Raw genomic sequence first — 20,509 nt, 5'->3', positions numbered from 1 at the left:
CGGTCGAGATGACGTATATGGGCCTTTTCATGATTCACCTTTACGAGCAAGGCTATAGGTAGGATAGCCTATGGTCAATCAATAGTTCATTCACAGTCCAAATATAGATTGATCCACACTATCCACGCCGTAGGAACCATTTCATTGGTTCTCCAACGTTATTTTAGTTGATATTTTTGGTTCAAATTTTCAGTGTGTCCTTTAGGTTGTAATTCTTTATATGGATAATAAGGGTTTTTGGCTATTGGGAGCATGTTGAATGTTTTGGTAGACCGGGATTTACACTTTTTTAACCACGGCATCACAGCACTCCGGCACAAAGCACAATACACTGCATTTTTTGTGATACTTTATATAAAGCTTTGGAATTTGCCAGGACTTTTGGGACTTGTAACTTCGGTATGTTGGACTCTGTTGACTGGACAGTAGTTCACACAAGCAAGCTTTGTAATATCTGGATGTTGCAGCAAAGTGTGTATAGGGGATAGGAAGGATGGGTGTGTGTGTGTGGGTGGGGTGTGATGGGTGTGTGTGTGTGGGTGGGGTGTGATGGGTGTGTGTGTGTGGGTGGGGTGTGATGGGTGTGTGTGTGTGGGTGGGGTGTGATGGGTGTGTGTGTGTGGGTGGGGTGTGATGGGTGTGTGTGTGTGGGTGGGGTGTGATGGGTGTGTGTGTGTGGGTGGGTGGGTGGGGGTCAATGTCCATGCTCAGACAGCACAACATTTTATGTGAGTCACAGAGAAATAAAAACAGTTTGTCTCCCACTTCCAGTTAATGTCCTTTTAGCTTGAGTGCCATTGTCGAGATTTTGCCAAAACATCCAAATTGCAGTACAGCCTGACAGACCTCATGTACCCTTTCTCTCTCTCGCTCTCTCTCTCTCCCTCTCTCTCTCTCGCTCTCTCTCTCTCTCTCTCTCTCTCTCTCTGTCTCTCTCTCCCTCCCTCCCTCCCTCCCTCCCTCCCTCCCTCCCTCCCTCCCTCCCTCCCTCCCTCCCTCCCTCCCTCCCTCCCTCCCTCCCTCCCTCCTTTCCCTCCCTCTCTCCCTCTCTCCCTCTCTCTCTCTCTCTCTCTCTCTCATAAACACTCACACACCTTAACTGTAAGGCACTTGCTTATGTGCTGGGGAGTAACAACAATGTCCCGCCTTCTAGATTTATGATTTTTGTCTCCAAATTGACAGTGAGAGAGAGAGAGAGGGAGGTAGAGAGAGAGAGAGAGTGTGAGTGATAAAAGGATGGAGAGATGGTAAGAGAGATAAGGAGAGGGGGAGACAGACAGCGTGATGGAGGAGGGAGAAATGGACAGGGGGAGAGCAGAGCAGCAGAATGCAGTCAGTGTGGACTGGAGCTCATGGATATGCAGGAGGCTCATCTCTCCAGATCTCTCCAGCGATACGGGAGTCATTCAGTGCTTCAGCGCGAGGAAAACCAGACATTTTAATGACTTGGAAACTCGCTGAGATAACTGGACAAGGACACCATGCTGCTCTCATAGCGCAAACTCCAGCTAAAGAAGGAGCTGGTCGGACGATCTGGAAGCGCAGAACAGAGGCTGTGGGGGGAAAAGGAAGGGAGATTTTAGCAGAGATTGTAAACCCTTTTAAGGAAGACATCGAGGAAGATTTCAAACCTGTTTAATAACTATTTTAAATACATGAGAGGGAGATTTCAAAGACAGTAAAGGAAGACATTTTAGAGAGATTTGTCATCCAAAATGTCATCCTCTCCTGGAATTGAGCTTCGTGAGCATGTGGACCTGATGTACATCTCCATCGAGACGGCCATCGCCCTGGCGTCAGTTGTCGGGAACGTTCTGGTGGTCCTGGTGGTGTGTGTGAACCGGGCCCTGCGTGACACCACCTTCTGCTTCATCGTGTCTCTGGCTGTGGCCGACATCGCTGTGGGAGCCCTGGTCATCCCGCTGGCAGTGGTGGTCAGCCTGGGACTCAGGACCCAGTTCTACACCTGCCTCTTCCTCTCCTGCCTCATCCTCATCATCACTCAGAGCTCCATCCTGTCCCTGCTGGCCATCGCCATCGACCGCTTCCTCAGGGTCAAGATTCCCACCAGGTGAGCTATCATAACTCGGCCCTTGGCCTCCACCAACACATCAAAATTATATTGCCAACATTTCCGTCCACTTTAAAGAGGACTCTCCCAACCAGAGATTGAATTAGAAAGTTGTTAGGCAACTGATTTAATAGAATGACTAGTTTGTTTTCCAAGGCTGTACTCTTCCCACAATCAATTACAATTCCAGTGAGATGTAGATTGATGTTATTCCAAATTAATCCACACGCTAAGGACCTTTTCCGCTTCAGTTGAACCAAGTTAAAACTTTTTGTAATCGGAAACAGTTAGTATTACATTTACATTTACATTTATTCATTTAGCAGACGCTTTTATCCAAAGCGACTTCCAAGAGAGAGCAACAACGGGATAGTCCCAAACATTGCAAGTAGCCAAAACATGAAGCATACATTGTGAAAAGCTAAACAAGTGCCAAAGGGAAGACCCATAAGAGCATGCAGTTATACAAGTTACAAATTAAACAACATGAACCACAAAAGTGCAGGACTGTACCTGTAGAAGAACAATCAACAGTAAAATATTTCACAGCGAGTACAAGACTTAACTTAATTATATCTAACCTAAAAGAGCAACAAGTCACTCAATAAGAGTCATTGTGATCCTGGAGGAAACTAACTAACAAGTCTAGTATTAAAGTGATTCCAAGGCAGTCAGTGTATCCCTTGTTGAATTTCTCAAAGTCTGACTGTGAGCTGCAGTCTATATCTCTGGCCAGCTAGATGCAAATCAAGGTCCAGGACATCGAAGGCTTTTAAGTGAATTAAAATGTTCCTGTCAGCTCAGTTGACAGAATTTTAAGGCCGGTTTGTAGGCGTTGTTGGCTGTCGTCCAGGGTTACGTTCTGTCATGACCAAGTCAGCAGACAGCAGTTCCAGATCAGGAACACCAAGACAGCAGGGGAAGACCGTTTCTGCTGTTTAAGAAAGATTTCTATCATGTCTGTTACAAAATGAAAGGTTACCTCCCAACTATTCTTCTATAGACACAACTAAATTGTGGGACTGCAGTCAAAAAAGTTGTTTTCATATTATGTCTTGGTTTCATTATAATCGATTTAAGGTCCCCTTTATAACTATGCACCGCAAATTATGCAACCTTAACCTTATAGAGGAAAGCTTCATTACAACCTCAGGCTAATTCTATGATTCTCCAAATTTCAGTCAGGACCCCCCTTGAAACGAAAATCGGGCTCACCCTCCGATTATGATTTGATCTTCTTTCTGTAGCAAGAAGAGATCTACTGTTTCTTTAACCTCATCTGCCACTCCTGTCCCCTCCCTGAAGGTCTAGCTCTCCAGCTCGAAAGAAAGGTCTAACCTTCAACCTTTGACCTAAGATATGTACCACAGTATACATGATGTATCCCAGGTATACATAACTCAGAGGTAGAACATCTGACTGCAAATCACTGGGTAGCAGTTACAAATCCCTTTCTCTGCTCCTTGCTTTGGATGAAAAACGTCTACCAAATGAACAGTTCCTAACCTTTAAAACCTTTCGCCCAGGTACAGCATCATCGTGACACAGACGAGGGCCTGGGTGGCAGTGTGTCTGTGCTGGCTGCTCTCTGCCCTCACCGGCCTAGTGCCCATGCTGGGCTGGCACAACCAGGAGCCCCTGGGTAACCTTAGCGCCAGCGGCCACATCGTCTGCCAGTTCACCAACGTCATGCGCATGGACTACATGGTGTACTTCAACTTCTTCGGCTGGGTGGTGGTCCCGCTGAGTGTCATGATCGGCCTCTATGCAGAGATCTTCAGGGCCATCCGTCGCCAGCTAAACCTTCGAGCCGAAGCCACCTGCGACACCAGCAAGTACTACCACAAGGAGCTGAAACTGGCCAAGTCTCTGGCGTTGGTGGTCGCTCTGTTCGCCATCTGCTGGCTCCCGCTGCACATCATGAACTGCGTCACGTTCTTTTGCCCAGAATGCAACATGCCCAAGATGGCCGTGTACGTTGGGATCTTCATGTCGCACGTCAACTCCGCCCTCAACCCGTTGGTCTACGCCTTCAGGATCCAACGGTTCCGAGCCACGCTGATCCAGATTGCGCGCCGCTGCATGCTGTGCAAGACCGCAGAGGCCAGTCCCTGCCCCACCAATCCGCCGGCGCTCATGGAGAAATCAGCCGCCAACTTTAAGGGATGACTTCTGTAGCTCGGTGGTTAGAGCATTTGACTGCAGGTCAAGAAGTTGCAGATTCAAATGTCCCCCTGTACGTTTTGGGATGAAAGAGTCTGCTAAACAAATACATTTTTTTTTTTTTATCTCTGTGTGCCCCTTCCCAGTGAGCTGATTTATCGCTCCCCGCAGATGAATGATGGGACTGGGGATTGTGTGGAGTTCTTGCACATCAATATTCTGACACACGGGACATCGTGACCAGTATATTAAGATCTGACGATTCATCTGTGAACGACAATGGACTGCTCTGACTTAATTTAATGAGTTCATCTGCGTCTCATTCACACATTCGACCGGGCTGGGAAGCAGGGCATCTGTAGCTCGTACAAATACACCACAACAGAGCCAACACGTGTGGAGAAACGTTCATATTTATTGTGCTGAGTAGTAATTCACATTGAATCATGCTATTGCCCTTCCGATGGCAGACTTCATTACACACAAACACGCAAACAATTATACATCAGTCAAACATGAATGCCTTCTTCAAGTGGGATGTGTTATGGAGAAAAAAAATCGGTTAAATTGTTCCCTGGATTCTTGTGCTTAAACATCCATTTGAAACATGTTGGCTGCGATGTACAAAGGAAAATATACTTGTTCCTCTTTATACAGCTGCCGTGGTTTATATTTTTGAAAAGGTGATGGTTTAGGATTTTCTTTAAGGATTGGCTCTAGATCGACATTGATGCGGTAAAATTAGGCTATATTACATCAGAGGCACGCTACACATAGACAATCGTTTAAAGGCATAGTTAAGTTAAGATATTTTCCAGTTTTTTTTCCAGTATAAAAATAAAAATGTCCTCTATAAACATATAGTGTTAGCTAATGAAGCCCATTGAGAGATGTTTATCAAAACAGGCAGTTTAGTGCTGGAGGAGTAAATCTCACATTTTTCCAGCCAATTATGTTCCAGCAACCCTCTTCCAGCCAATTGCCTTGGGCGACAACAGTAGGCCTACCAAGTACAGCTTTAAGACGGTAGTCGGTTCAAGACCGTATAAATACCTAAACAAAACCATGTACACAAACGAACATGCCGGATAAAAAGGTCAGACAGATGGAGGCTAGCTAATAAATCTTTAGCTTGTTCTTGGAGCCGTATTTTTTTTTTGGTGTGACAGGATTGTAAAAGGGCTTCCAGGCATTTTTTTGCTGGTTAAAGGGCGTGCTGAATGCCATGGTGATGAATAGAGAGGTTTTTCAAGGCTTTTGTCAGTTGTGCTTAGTCATCAATACGACTTCCCTGCGGCTAGTTTCTGTTAACTGATCTAAGATGCAAATTGATATTCATAGAGTGAACATGAAGAAAAACCAAAACAATTCCAGCCTGATCATCATCTTTGAAAATACAGAAAAACTGGAAATATCTTTAAATTATGAAAACAACATGCACAGCATAATAGTGGAAAACACATTCACTACACATTTAGTAGCCTAATTGAATAACACAGCAAAGTGTAAATCAGATGTAGGCTAGTGGACTTTTGTCGAGGCTCGTAAGAAGACTAGTTAAAGTGACCCACTGACATACCGTGGTGTTGATCCTATTGACCCAAAATGGCTCTCTTGTAAGCTACACTTGTAAGCTCTCCTCTCTCTCCATCTCTCTTTGTCTATCCCCCTCCATCTGCATCTCTCCTCCACTCTCTTATATTGACTCAGTCACGTACTTCATCTCCTCCCATCTGTTACATTGAGCATGGCTTTCTGTCTAACTTCACAGAGGGATTCCAAAGTGCTGAGTGTGTGTGATAGTCCCCTTCATCGGCTTAGCAAGGTGTACTAATCAGCAGGCCACTTAAAGCCCTACCTTTGTCTACCACCTTCTCGTCCACGCTGCCCTCGGGCTACCACTGGGCCAACGCTTCTGTTCAACACAGGACAACACTGACACCTGGACAGGCTGATTAGTCACGTTTTCGTTTTACAAAAAAAATTACTTTGCAGACGTTGAATTGAAATTGATAGCCTATTTTAGCCAGTAACCAGACACATTAATCTGCTAGGGAGCTTACAGGGTGCAGGAGTCCCATAGTGTAGGCTACCGCACCATCTGCCTGGAAAGGATTCACTAACCGGTAAGATTTATCATCCTATTTATCATAAAAGACCACCAAACATTTCAATTTGATTGAGTTGCTAACGATAGTTTTCCTTTTTTACCATCCTCCGTCGGCGTCGTTGACAATTTAAGGCACCAAGATTTGTCAATCAGCTGTCAGAAGAAGTCTGGAAGAGATGGCGGAGGGGGATGGAGCGGAGGAGAGGGAGGACGAGGTAGAGGCTCCGCCAGAGGAGGTCGACACTCAGGAGGGGGCCTTATATCACTTTGGGCAATACAGTGAGATGAGACAAGCCCTTCCCTGGGAGCAAAAGAGCACCTCAGAGAAATTAGGGTACTTCCTGGACCGAGGTTTCATGGCCTTTGTCGTCCTGTTCCTGCTGGTGCTGCTAGTGGAGTGTGTGTACAAGTTTTGGTACGTGACAAACGTGGATAAGATCGTGGAGTTTGTGTTCGACATTCTGTCCTGGCTTCTTACCCAGGAGAAGGATGAGGAGTTGAATGAACTGTAGGCCTTACGGAAGCTGGGACAATGCAATGCCCACCACCACCATCACCAGTTAAGCAGTTATTTGGTCAGTGTTTGGTACTTTGCAATGTATTGTTTATATTGACATTTTTTATTTTCTCTCAGTATTGTTGAAAAATAATAATAATAAAAATAAACTTGATTGTAATCAAATATATTTGAACCTTATATCTTAACCTTCGACTTTAAGGGAATTATTCTAATAAACCTGACTGAGGCACAATTCATGGTATCTGTGGTATGTATGTGTGATCTGGATTCTTGATAGCTTTTAGGCCAATGGTTGTTTTCAACTAGTCTTTCCTTCATAAAGCTATATCGGTTGTTATTTACTTTTTTTTATCATCATTGTGACTAATTGAATAACCAGAGATAAATTGTATGAACAGGGTCTCATTAATAAGTAGCTTCTTGCCTTCAAAATAACTTTAGCAATATGAAATAAAAAACACATTTGCTCCAAATCTTCTTTAGAAAACAAATGGATATGCTTTGAAAATAATTTTGCCCATATAGATATATATTTAGCAATAACTATCGGTAGATATTAATATGTGTTTTATTTTATCATGGCAAAATAAAAACATTTCTTTAAACTTATCTGAGAAAGGGCAACAATGACGGACTACGGACAATGCTAAATACGGACCAATAATGTGACCGCATGAAGAGAGGTTCTTTTAACTTCCGGGTCACAGCATTCTCTCTTCTTCTGGACATTTCAGCGTGACCGACGTTTCGTGTCTCTTTAGACTTAAAGTGAGTATTTTAAATAGTTAATGTTTGCTTAACTTGCATTAAGTGATTACACATGTTCTAATGATTCGGATTTCGGTCATTATTATAGTAAATCTGAAAATTTATGAAGGTTAATAAGAAAGATCACTAATGCGCAGAGCTGCATAGGCGGGAGACGCCATTCTTGGATAAATGTACTACTAGTAGGCCTCATTTAGGATTATCTGGCGAGTCTTCTTCCATTCGTCTCATCATTTTGTTTTCGTAAGCAAATAACGAGCGAAACCCACCAGTAAACGTCATTGGGGTGGCAGACAGTTTTCGCCAGCTAGGCTACGTGTTAGAGCTGGCTAGCTCCAAGCATTTCGTGTGCGTACCCACACAACGTAAATGTATTTTTCCTATTCCATGATGTACTGCCTATTAGTGCTGTGGTCACAATAAATAATCGATATATATATTTTTTTTTTTTACTTATCTAGAGACGTCAAAAGTAACACCGCGGTTTCACAATCCGTCTTCCCAAATCGATATAAAGCGTTGCATTAAACAGTTTATAGCAATGAGTTTAGTTCAACGAATCAGTCGACAAAACGGTTTTGCGGTGTCCTCAATGTAATTGATAAATAACTGCAGTAGAGGGAATAATACGTAAAGAGTTAAACTATTACATAAATGAAACCATACTTGTAAGTCTTTTCTTTAGGTATGTTACCTGTATTACCATAGACACTTCCGCGTGTTTTCCGCCTGTCACTGGCTTAACAAATCACATTGCCCCCCTCCCCCCAATATCTCTTTCTCCCAGAATGCGTTACGTGGCCGCTTACCTTCTGGCAGTGCTTGGTGGCAACACCAGCCCTTCATCTAAGGACATCAAGACCATCCTGGGGAGCGTGGGCATCGAGGCTGAGGATGTGCGCCTGGATAAGGTAACTCCACCATACAGGAATGTGTGTTGAGTTAAAGTTGTGTGTGTGTGTGTAGCCAGCCCAGGTTTATTGGATGTGTTAAAGTGGATGTTGATTTGTCTCATCAGGTCATCACTGAATTGAACGGGAAAGACATCAATGAAGTAATGAATTCTGGTACAGTTTTTATACAAATATATTAGACCAACTTTATGGCGGTGAATTCATCATTGTTTTGGTGCTTTTTATAAATGCACTACTGTGACATATTTACTTTAGCCTCATTGCTTCCCAATAAATTGTAATTATCTTCTCCTTCCACAGGCCTCTCTAAGTTGGCCTCCATGCCAGCAGGTGGCGCTGTTGCAGCTCCTGCTGCTGCTAGTGGAGGGGCTGCCGTGGCAACGCCTGCTGCTGGTAAGCTCTTCCCCTCCTTCATACATAGTCAGCTTGGCTCATAGTGTACTTAACAGGATTCACTGCAAGGCTTTTAGTTCATTAGTCTATTTTCCTTTGGTTTTTGAGTTTTCTGCAAAAACAAGCGGTAGAAAATTGTTAGAAATTACGTTGACAAGTTTGTTAACCTTGTGCGACCGTACACACTGTAGCAACCAGCAAGGGGTGATTTATATTCGAATGTTGAATGTTGCACTGATGAGATTTATTTCCTTCTCTTCAGCGGAAGAGAAAAAGGAGGAAAAGAAGGAGGAATCTGAAGAATCTGATGAAGATATGGGCTTTGGACTCTTTGATTAATTTTTCATCCACTAAGAAAGCAATACAAATTGAAAAGGTTTACACACAACCCTTGTTTTGAATCATTTCAGTTTAAATCCAAATGTTTTACAAGGTGAGCAGAATTGAGGACAGGCTAACTGATTTCTGTTCCTATTACCAGCTGTCAAGACAGTAATTCTGCTGATAATGCTTTTATTAATCTTTTTAATTCACTGATGTTTTTATCCAATGGCATGTATGGGGGGGATTTAGATATGGAACCTCTTGCTCTTCACTCAAACTAAGCTTTGCCCATGAATCATCATCTTTTTATCAATCAAGTCTTAAACAGCACTGTTTAGTCATAGACACTTTAAGTCACTTCTTGCTGCTTGTTGCGGCAATATGGAATACATTTCTTCAATTTGGCTGACCAGTAATGGTTTGCTTTGTAGAACAAATCATATCCTTATACAAGCACTAACAACTTACCCCTCTGCACAATTCCTTCTAAATTAGACACATGGTTGTTGATTGTATATGTTGATAATATTTTTAGCATCTCCCTTTCTCATGGATCTGACCCATCTTGCAAACAACCTTCTACTATCGTCATCTGGATTGATGAGATTTCATCTTATTTAACAGGGTCGAGTAGTTCAACTTCCTCAGTAAAGAAGCGACCTGTGCCATCGAAGTGTTAACTTTTCTGTGGCTTGGCAGATTAAAGCAGTGTTTGTGAGAAGTGGTTGTCAGAGTACAAGGTAAACACCGGAGGGAAGGCAGTGATACTGCCGAGCAATGAATGTTACCTGACGTAGCATGCAAATGCTAGTGGCAAGAAAGTCTGTGGTTATAGCTGGCATATTTCTACGGAACTGGCAACTGAGTTTGGTAATTGCTAAGTTCTCCTTTTCTTGTGAAGGAAGGTTGATTAGTCTTACAGCTAAGGTACAATTACTGTCTTGACTGACGTCACTGCAAAAAAATCACGTGTCAACGTAAAAAAATGTTTTGTTAGACTTCACATGCAAGTCATGTGGTTTTCACAATGACTTCATTGGCTAGGTTCCAACTGAGTTTCAATGGAATATTAAGAACAGGTTCTAGGTCGGGTTTCTACACTGAACAACAATATGCAACAACATATTTGCCATCAATTTCAGTTAAATGAGCTGTTAACAAAATCTTGCATGTTAGGGTTGCGCTTATATTTTTGTTCAGAGTGTATTAACCCTTGTTATCTTCGGGTCATTGTGACCCCCCCCACGTGCAGCGACAACTTCACCTCATACAAAAATAAAGTTTAGCATTTTCTTTTATTCGTCGGGCTGTCTCACACCCCCCACAACACGAACGTTAAAAGAAATTGGCTGATGTATTGGTTAAAGTTGTCGCAGCACAACGATGGGTCGTTGTGAACCTTTGGATCATTGTGGTCGGGTCATTGTGACCCGAAGGCAGCACAAGGGTTAAACACTTCACTCTCCAAACGGATGTGTTTTCCTTGTTGAGGCTTGTCCGTTTCAGAGATTTCTAGAGGCATGTTCCTCCCACACACCCCGCCTCCTCATCTGCAGACTGAGCTGAGAGACTACTCTTCTGTCCAGTGTCTCAGCCCCCACCTCCAGCCTCTTCCTCTACAGCCCCCCCAGATAGAGGCCAGCCTCTCTCACCCCTGGAGCCTCCTCTCTGACCCTAGCCTGGGGGTGGACTTCCAGCCTAGAAGCCCGGCCCCCTTCACCAACCTGAGAGACCTGGATACAGGAGGTAGTGATCCATCAAGAAGCACCTCTGACATTCATGTGTAGGGAGGAAGAGGAGGAAGAGGATGAGAACCTGTCAGAAGAAGGGATACGGGCAGAGAAAGAGGTACAGGCTGAGATAGAGGAAGGGGTAGAGGCAGAGGAAGGGGTACAGACAGACCCAGAGGAAGGGGTATAAGCAGAGGTAGAGGCAGAGGTAGAGGAAGGGGTAGAGGCAGAGGAAGTGGTAGCAATGAGGGGGTACAGGGACCAAATAAATTAAGGACATTTAATAAAAGTAGCAAAAATAGAAACCATACATTTTTACAAACAATATGTGCATGCCTGCATGCACATCTTGTTTTACTACACATACTATTTATATTTATTTTACATTTTAATCCAGTTTCATGTCAAAGGGTGACCGGATTGAGTTGATTTCAACAACATTAAGTACATTTAAATACTAAATATTAAAAAGGCTACACATACACATTTATAGCTTTTTCTTAACTGGCTTATGTGAAGTTAGTGTACTGATAAGGGCTGTCAAATGTATTCACTGTAAACCCATCCAGTCCATTCATGGTGGATACATATAGGTCCTCTAACAGGGTTCGCTGATTGAGGCAGTCTGTAAAGTCTCTATTGAGCCATCTTAAATGTGTCATTATTTACAGTCTATTCTTTACAGGGGGATTACAGGTGAATTGACAGTAAGCTCTCTACTTTACATGAAGTAAACCCGTGACTTCATAACTGGGAAATATTCTGTTGATTGACCGGAGCGTTATATCTCAGTTTACGTTCAAAGGTCGTCGTCATGGTTTGGGTTTTCAGAGTTCACACATAGTTCCATTAGAGGGTGTAGAGGCCCAATCCGACAGTTGATCTTCATTTATACGTCCTCACTCACAATCGCTTATCACTGCATGATCTGGGATAGCCTGCAAAAAGTATAATAAGCCTGTTTAATGAACAATTAATAATTTCAATAACCTTTTTCATGCAACAAGATATTTTTCTGTTTCGTGTCTACGTGTTGCTGTACGATGTGCCTTGCTTAAAGGAAAAACTGGATTGGCAAAACATTCTGTACGGTATGTGAAGTTCTATAGCTGAGGGGGATTTGAACCTTCTCTGTAACTGAAGCCAGTCGATTTTAGGCACCTGATGTTCCATTTCATTTAACAGTTGACAAGCACAGAGGAATTCAACATAACAGCTGTAGACAGGATTCCTTGTCAAGCTATCCTTGCCGCACAAAAACAATAAAGCTCTTCTCTCACTTCTTAAAGAAACTGCTAATCTAACAAGATGGGTCCAAACAGCTGGGTCAGGGAGCTGACCACCCTTTCACCCATCCAGTCATGTTAAGATCAGAGATTACTTACAGCAGGAACACGTGCAGGCTGGCAGTTAACAGCAGGACTACAGACACAGACCCCCCCCCCCCCCTCTCTGTTTCTCTGTCTCTCTCTCTCTTCCTTCCTTCCTTAGTTTGTTCCTCCCTCCCTCCCTCCGGTGTGTTGACACCCACCTGCATGGTGTAGGAGAAACGCTCATCTAGGTAGCGGGTACCCAGGCCCATGATGTGGTTGGAGTGTCTGGAGAGGCTGGCCACCCGGGCAGTGAAGTCCAGGGTAAAGGCCAGCTTGACCAGCTCCGGGGCAGTGTGGGGGACGGGGCGCTGGCCAGGCACGCTGGGGCTCTCTGTGTCTACGTAGCTGTCAGCCAGGAGCTGGAAAGAGCTGTACGACATGGTCTGGAAGAAAGGGCTGATGGAGGGGTTTTCCTTCAGCTGCAGGAAGAAAAGGTTCGGATTTCAAGTTTAGCTACATTTTTCAAGTTCCCTCACAAGTTCAGGTTTAAAGTACAGATAGGTTGGAATTTTGGTTTCTCCTCATCTATTTCCTCCATTTTTTGGAAAACCTATATCCTCCCTGGTTCCAAATCTGAATTTCTACTAAAGTAAGTCAGAAGGCAATTAGCAACCATACTGTATTACAGACAACTAGAGATTATTTGTTTAAATTTAGAAGATGTGTTCATCCTGGATTAATACCATGCAGTGTCCAGTATCAGTATAAACTGTGGTCATGAATTATGTGTTTGGTGGTACATGCAGGAGAGCACTGACCTTGTTATCTATGGCATCCCCTTCGTGCTTCATCAGAGCAATGATTCTGTCAATAACATCCTCTGAAAACAGAAAACAAGACTGTTAATCAGCAGCCATTCGTGAGCCAGCTGTTTGTCTCATTATGTTGGGGATTTTTGTTTTGTTTGCGTCTAACGTGTCAATTAAATGTCTAATGTCAACGGGTTGACTTGTCAGGTTGGGTTAGTGTGTTCTTGTTTTTAGTTTTTTGGCAGATTTAGAAGCAGTAGGAGCGGGGACATGAGGAAACTGAAGCCACACTTGGCAGGAAATTTTCACATTTCAGTCAAGTTGACAACACTACCACCACAACTTCCGAACTGCAAATTCTCACATTTATTGTGAGAATTCTCACTAATTCTCACAACCATGACTAACTGGACCAACATTTTTAATTATGAAAAACAAAATCTGGTAAACAAAATACAATAAGCTAAAGAAGTTGTTTTGTTCTGTTCACCATTTGTAAGCTTCTCGTCTGTGTCTTGGACTTCTTGTACAATCTTCTCCAGTTCGTCTGTCACGTTCTCATAGTAGGAATCAGGAGGTACCAAACTGGCAACAGCTGCATACAAGAAGATATAAATTAATCAGTTGATTGACTGATAAACAATTGATCAATACTCAATTGAGAATTTAAAGAAAGTAGTGACAGTTTGATTATTCAAACGTCTTAATGTTTTGTTGTTAATACATGCAATAACAAGTAGGCTAAATTCACAGTTGTTTCAGAAGGACATATAACTTTCAATATCACTTGGTCTCCAACTTACATTCAATGTTGGTGATGTCATCTTTCCGAAACGATCTTCTAAACGAGAGCCTTTTCTTGAAAGACCGTTTTTTTGATTTTCTTCTTCTGGTGGATGTGGAAGTACCGGGATGGGGCAGAGGCAGGCATAATCCACCTGTGGGCGAAGGCATCTCCAGTAGCGGTGTTGGATTAGCTAGGGCGTCGGGGCTGGGCGCCGTGTCCTCTTTTTGCTGGGCATCCTTCCCTGTGAAGAAACCCACAAAACTTTTCCATAACGAGTGTTTCTTCTTGCTCTTCTTGGCCGCTTTCCGTGGCTTCTCCGTGTCCGCCGATTTATTAGGCTGCGCAAAGGGAACTTCGTCAACGGCCTCCGGTTTGAAAACTGCGTCGTCGTGTGTGCTGAACTGGATGGTTTCACTGGGTTGTCTGCTAATCCTTTTGTCTGTAAAAGACATCAGTTTCTTCAGCGTGTCCTTCTTGCGCATCTTGCGTGGTTTCTTCTTCTCCTGGTCCACTGACTGGTTGGAGAGGGTGACCGGGGCTTCAACCAAGGCCTTCGGTTCATCAGGCAAGCTCAAAATGATGGAGGAATCACTGGAATATCGGCGGACTTTTCTGTTTCTAATCGAAGTCCAGTTATTTAGTTTTTCTCTGTGTCTAGGTGCTGTGCCATCGTTCAGGCTGATGCTACGCTTCACGTACACCTCCAGAAGCCGAGTAGCGTCTTTCCGGCTAACGTAAATCAGCTGACTGTTATGCAGCCTGTCTGTTTGCTCCATGATATAAACTGTAGATTAAAACAAGAAAATCACAGATTACATTTTAATTGACACAGGCCTACCTAAACTACTTGTAAAAAATGACGTTCAGTGACGCGCGCATAAGCATTAGGCTGTGTCATGTTGCATCTTGCGCGAGGCTCTCACATTGTGGGCTATGCCTGAACATCACGAGGCTACTTATACCGGTCGTACACTATGCAGCCTGTCCACAAGTTTTATTATTTACCTGCTACAATGTCTCGGTGAGTTTGAATCTCAATGAGTACCTCGTAAAGTTAGGCTTACTAATGCAAAGCCTGGAAAACATTTACGCGACTTGTATGAGCAAGGAAATGCGATTTTGTATGCTAAGTTTACTGCCCATTCTACATGTCCGAAAATAGACGAGTAGTCTAACACAATTACAGAACATCGACGCCAGAGATTAAGTGTAAATTGGGCTACAACATCTGTTTTAAAATTTTAGCGTACGCGGTAATATAATGACTGTTACCGATTAACTACATAAACCCACCTTAAATCGCGTGCTTTTCGACGGCTGTTGGAGTGGAGCTCTACTCTATAACTTACGTAAGAAAACTTAGCTCTTTCTTTGTCCATGTAGGGACATGTCTCCAGTCTCCACCTAGTTTTTCACCTGAAACCTATCACCTGTGTTTGCGAATATAGGGGGGTGGCATAGTCGGGCAGGTAACCAACAACACCTACGTGCATCTGCTAAATGCCCGACGGACCGACGTTACACTAGGGGAATTAGAGGAATTTGCTTCTTCCGTGTTCGCTTGTTTATGGTTTCGCTTAGTCGGTCGGTGACATATCCATGGATTTACAATAGGTGGTTTCAGAGAAAGACTTCCATTTGATGTTACCTTTTACCGATAACAGTATCGCTGCAGATTACATTGCAATACAGACAGCTAATATTTGGCCTGCTATCTCCAACTTTAGTAGGCCTAACTCTATCGGTGGGTTTCAATAGGGAGGGCATAAAACGAAATTAGTTTTCCATGAGGCCTATATACAACACTGCAATAAAACTTACATGTTTAGTTCAATACAACAGTGAATGGGAAATTATGAATTAAATGTGTGGGTGTTGGCGAGGGTGGTGAGGGTGTAATGGGTTAGAAAAAAATGACGATTATCATGGGATTTGCCATAGTCAATCTTTAGATTAACATTTGAAAATAATACATTCTGCTGATATAACATGTTAAATCTACGCGGTGTGAAGTCACAGTGAGTTACAGTCCCAGCTGAAACACAGACAGAACACAGATCAGGTTCTGCACTCCTGATGGCTTTCCTGGCTCATCATTACAGATTATACGGCTCTTATCTCACTCATAAACTGCTTTTACAGCTGACCTGTTGTTATGACTGGTTCTCAATAAATGTATTACATAATTCGGCAACACTTTAAAATATAAAGGTTGCCTAAATTTCTCTGCTACAACTGGATATAGCAATACTCATAAATATAAAGCATGACTTATTTTATCCTCCTTTACTTTCCCTTAATCAGCACTGACAGCAAGACCAAAGAGCGGAATGTTTCTGCCAGTCAAAGTCAGGGTTTGCCAACAAGGGTGCGGTAGTCTGGCGTTGATTGTTTTTAAAGCATTAATAAACAATTCCCCTTGCGCAACTCCTTCTAAACTACCTGCCCAGTTGTTTTTCCCGCTCCTGCATGAGCAAGCTTATTGTTGTAATACAGGTGACAGTGTGACACATGCTTCCAATAGTATGAACCAACTTGCAATCTTTTCCATTTACCAGGTTGATTAACCAAAAATGTAATCGTCTGTTTTAGCAGTTGTTGCCGCTTGATTAGCCTAGGTATGCTCAGAAATGTATTCAGCTAAATTAATATATGACATTACAACGTGGCACTTTGAGGAACAAGCTGCAGTAGCACATCAGGGGCCACATGGTGGCACACTATCCTTGTGCAAAGAACAATAACTGCTCGTCGTCAAAGTCAGAAGGCTGAGAGAATAAATAAACTCTCACTGTCTTAGATAAAGCCCCAAAGTGTGACAAACCTTGATTTTAACATTTGGTTTATCAACAGGATACTGTTTGTATAGTAAAAAAAAAAAAGACAAAAGACAGATGGAGTCCACGGCCTCGATTTGAACTGCACCGACCAATGACTACATCAAAACAAATGGTTTGCTGTAACACAGTCTTTCTAGTTGACTGGTTTGACCAACAGTAGGGTGGGACCTTGAGAAGCCCAGCCCTATGTTGATGTACACACCAATCAAACCTGATGAGGCCCGGTGTGAAGATCACTCTCTGGAGAAACATGGAGAGGTTGACTGGATGTGTGTGTGTGTGTGTGGAGGATGTGTGTGTGTGGAGGATGTGTGCACACAACTGGTTGACCAGCATGTGAGAGACCTCCAGGCCTATCACTCATCAATCTTTATCTCCACAAGTCGTTATCTGCTCCTATTTCTCTCACTCTCACTTCTTCACCCTCTCTCTCTCTCTTTCTTTTCCTGGATCATTCTCCCTCTCCCTCCGCCTCCCTATCCCACCTCATGTCACCTCGTTCTTTGTCTTTCCCTGGGAGCGGGTTCTAGTATAGATCACCTCAGATAGTTGAGAAAGAAAATTGTATTATTCTCCTTGAATTTAAACGGTTTTTCGATGTAAGAAGAAATCTGTCAGGACCCGTGGTGACAAACTATTTTGAATGTATACTAAATACATGATCTCAGCACAGTTGTAATTCTATATCTTAATGTATTATTTATTGTGTATCCAGGGTGAAAATCTAATCAAGGAGGCTAATATTTGTCACGGTTAGAGGACCAGTCATCAACCAAGCCCTCTCTTAAAGCACTCTGAATAATTAAAGAAGACCAAAATGTCATTTGAATAATGTAGTAGCTAGCAGTAACTCAGTCTGACAGTGGAGGATTCTGGGTCAGGACCAGGGGAGTCCCATTGTTACGTCACAAATGTACAGTAGAGTCTCCATCTCCCCTCCACTGTTACATCACAGATATACAGTAGAGTCTCCATCTCCCCTCCACTGTTACATCACAGATATACAGTAGAGTCTCTATCTCCCTTCCATGCAAGGCCTTCATTTTATATGCTTCATTTTATATGCTGACTGGTCGCTCTCTACCTACCCTAATGGTTGATCAAATATATATTTGTTTTTTATGATTTAGATAAGGGACTTTATCCATTTTTATTTTTAGTTGCTAGGGATACCATGCAAAAAAGGGAAGAACCCTGAGATATGTAATCAATACTGACTCCCTGGAAGCTAAGGTGCAGCTAAATATGATTTCCCGTCAGTGCAAGCCAGGTTTGTGGAAAACCAGCCACACCTCCATTCTGACATATCATGTGCCCAGAAAGGAAGTACCTACTAAAGAAGAGAGGGAGGAAAATGTGCTGTGTGTGTGTGGGTGTGTGTGTGTCATTGACAGTAGATCAGTAAACACACAGAACATTCTTCAAGCAGGGTGTGTGTGTGTGTGTGGGTTAGTGTACATATGTGTGTGTGTTAGTGTGTGTGTGTGTTACTGTGTGTGTTTCCCACAGTGTCCCTGTACTGTGTTTTTCCCCACTCCTACGGTCCCCTAGAATGTGTCCACCTGTCCTTCACAGTCTGACACTGAGGGAGCAGATGGACACACACGCACACGCACATGCACACACATACACGCACACACACACATGCATATGCATACACACATGCACACGCACACACACAGTAAACAAACCCATGCAGGCACGTCAAATCCCCCTGAGCCCTGCTGTTGGCCCTCTGCTACGGACGTTGTTGATTTGTTTAAGTAAACCTTTCTACAAAGTCACGGCCTGTAATTCCATCATATTAAACTGGTGGTCAATAGAGCAGTAGTGACAGTAATGCAAAACCCTCAGAGGAAGACAGTGGTCAGCAGGACCAGGGCCTTGCGATCCATACCCAAGTAATAGCGGAGGGCCGAATGTGCCGCCCGAATTTTAATCTAAAATCGAACCAGTGCAGATTGCTCAATTGTGTGTGTGGGGGGGGGGGGAGGGGTCAGATCCAAGGCTGACGCTTGTGTTTCTCGTCCCCAAGTGTTTCTTACATTCAGGGGCCGAGGCAGGGAGAAAGGAGAGACTGCGTCAGGTCCAGAGCACACAGACGGTTCCTCTATCCTGAACTCCGGAGCCCCTGCCCTCCAAGAGGCACTTGGCCGGGACGCTGGCCGGCCGGCCGGCTCTGTGTCTGGCTGCTACCATGTCTGCTGACGAAACAGTAACCCCATCCTCTGATGTGAGATGCATCGTCTGGCCCTCTGGGCATCGTTTCCCTCTCTCCACTCTGAGAGTCCGTTTGTCACTCAGGTTGGGCCAGAAGGATCTCTGTGTAGGTGGTATTCAGGAAGCACATCAAATGTGGTATTTTTAGAGTTGTTAGAACTGCCTTATGGGGTCCTTTCTGGCAGGGAAGGCTGTTTCCTGGGGTTTGAATGGATTTCTGTTTGCGTCAAGGCAGGATAGATCTGATATCTTCACGGAAGAGCACATGAATAATGTATGCTCCACTCACTTTGTGTTTGACCTTGTGTGAGCCGCCTGTCTCTTTAATGGCAAAATACCAGCCAGGGTGTGTTGGACGATATCACTACACTATCAGTGATCACTGATCAGTCCTGGGGCAGATGTCTCTCAGCTGCGAGTTAACTAGTGACAGGATGCACAGAAAGAAACTGAATATAAAAGTCCCATGAATGGAAAACAATTAAACAAGGAAAACCTGAATCTTCCAAACGCAAGCCGGGTCATAACTCTTTGTCTGACACGCAGCACGAGGCGCTACCTGAAGTATGATCAAGTATGATCATGTGACATACTTATTTCAAGCTATCGTCCAATGCAATGTACATGGGGTAAGATTCCTCCCTGCGATCTCTTGATCTGCTGTTAAACACTCTAACCACTAAGCTTTACCTCACAACTACTGTAAACGGATGATCTCCTCTCGTATTCGGGTCATCGTCTGGCCGTGTCCCAACTCCCAGATCATGGTCTTAGGTGCCAAGACAGATTACATGATAAATTGTTAATCAGTTTTGAATATTTAATTCAATTATTATGCTTTTGAAGCTATCTCAATCAAAGGCATTGTCAAGCACACAGCATGATACCAAAGATCGCACAGCACTGTTAGTGTGCAGAGAACAGTGCTGTGTGACGCTCTACTGATATGACCCTTCGGTTCTGTATTGCCCTGTACAGCACAGTCCCAAAGCACTCTTTTACTTAACATCTCAGGAGAGCGTAAAGATTTCATCCTGCCACCAGGTTACTCACAAAAGCAACATTATATATGTATGTCACCTCATTCCATCTTATAACCTCATGCCTGCAACCTTAGATATTTCTTATTTGCATAGTTAGGGAAGGTAACATGACCTAATGGAAAGATAAAGGTTGCATACAGAAGACTGAGGCTAGCTGGTTTTCTGTTCTCTCTCATCTGTTCTTTTCACTGGTTGTTTCAGGACACAGCTATTTTGTCACCCAGTGTGACCCCTGGTGTACGAATCAGATTTATAAAAATAATCTGTATTTCCTCCTCTGTGACATCATGCAGACACCAGCTAACACGGTGCTGAAAATGTGGCTTAGAGCGAGAGAGGAGGAGAGGGAGGGAGGGAGGGAGGGAGGGAGGGAGGGAGGGAGGGAGGGAGGGAGGGAGGGAGGGAGGGAGGGAGGGAGGGAGGGAGGGAGAGAGAGAGAAAGAGAGAGAGAGCGTGTTGGGGGGGAGAGAGAGAAAAAACAGCAGGGGGGGGTGTTGGCTGGAG

At 43.7% G+C, this 20,509-nt stretch overlaps 3 protein-coding genes across 4 annotated transcripts; 2 read left to right on the top strand and 1 right to left on the bottom strand.

Annotated features, from left to right (window-relative positions):
• Positions 1-1,271: 1,271 nt before the first annotated feature.
• LOC124471943 (adenosine receptor A1) lies at positions 1,272-6,986 on the top strand. The gene is made up of 3 exons (XM_047026613.1): positions 1,272-2,071; positions 3,598-6,360; positions 6,477-6,986. Exons 1-2 carry the CDS (start codon positions 1,716-1,718, stop codon positions 4,238-4,240), a joined length of 999 nt encoding a protein of 332 aa, XP_046882569.1. The 5' UTR covers positions 1,272-1,715; the 3' UTR covers positions 4,241-6,360; positions 6,477-6,986.
• A 539-nt stretch (positions 6,987-7,525) lies between these two features.
• rplp2 (ribosomal protein, large P2) lies at positions 7,526-9,668 on the top strand. Of its 2 annotated transcripts, none has more exons than XM_047026610.1 (5): positions 7,526-7,632; positions 8,420-8,543; positions 8,651-8,686; positions 8,847-8,939; positions 9,202-9,668. In XM_047026610.1, exons 2-5 carry the CDS (start codon positions 8,421-8,423, stop codon positions 9,337-9,339), a joined length of 390 nt encoding a protein of 129 aa, XP_046882566.1. In that variant the 5' UTR covers positions 7,526-7,632; position 8,420; the 3' UTR covers positions 9,340-9,668. The 2 variants fall into 2 exon arrangements, with proteins under 2 accessions (XP_046882566.1, XP_046882567.1); XM_047026611.1 differs by having other exon boundaries at positions 8,651-8,699; positions 9,202-9,327.
• A 114-nt stretch (positions 9,669-9,782) lies between these two features.
• LOC124471931 lies at positions 9,783-15,435 on the bottom strand. The gene is made up of 6 exons (XM_047026600.1): positions 15,196-15,435; positions 13,919-14,686; positions 13,606-13,710; positions 13,125-13,186; positions 12,525-12,785; positions 9,783-11,931 (listed from the first exon to the last, which is right to left on the bottom strand). Exons 2-6 carry the CDS (start codon positions 14,676-14,678, stop codon positions 11,893-11,895), a joined length of 1,227 nt encoding a protein of 408 aa, XP_046882556.1. The 5' UTR covers positions 14,679-14,686; positions 15,196-15,435; the 3' UTR covers positions 9,783-11,892.
• Between the last annotated feature and the right edge of the window lie 5,074 nt (positions 15,436-20,509).

This window comes from Hypomesus transpacificus, chromosome 9 (assembly GCF_021917145.1).
Source record: "Hypomesus transpacificus isolate Combined female chromosome 9, fHypTra1, whole genome shotgun sequence".
Taxonomy (NCBI): domain Eukaryota; kingdom Metazoa; phylum Chordata; class Actinopteri; order Osmeriformes; family Osmeridae; genus Hypomesus; species Hypomesus transpacificus.
Note: the sequence above shows the minus strand (reverse complement) of the source record. Positions and strands in the feature narration are given on the sequence as shown.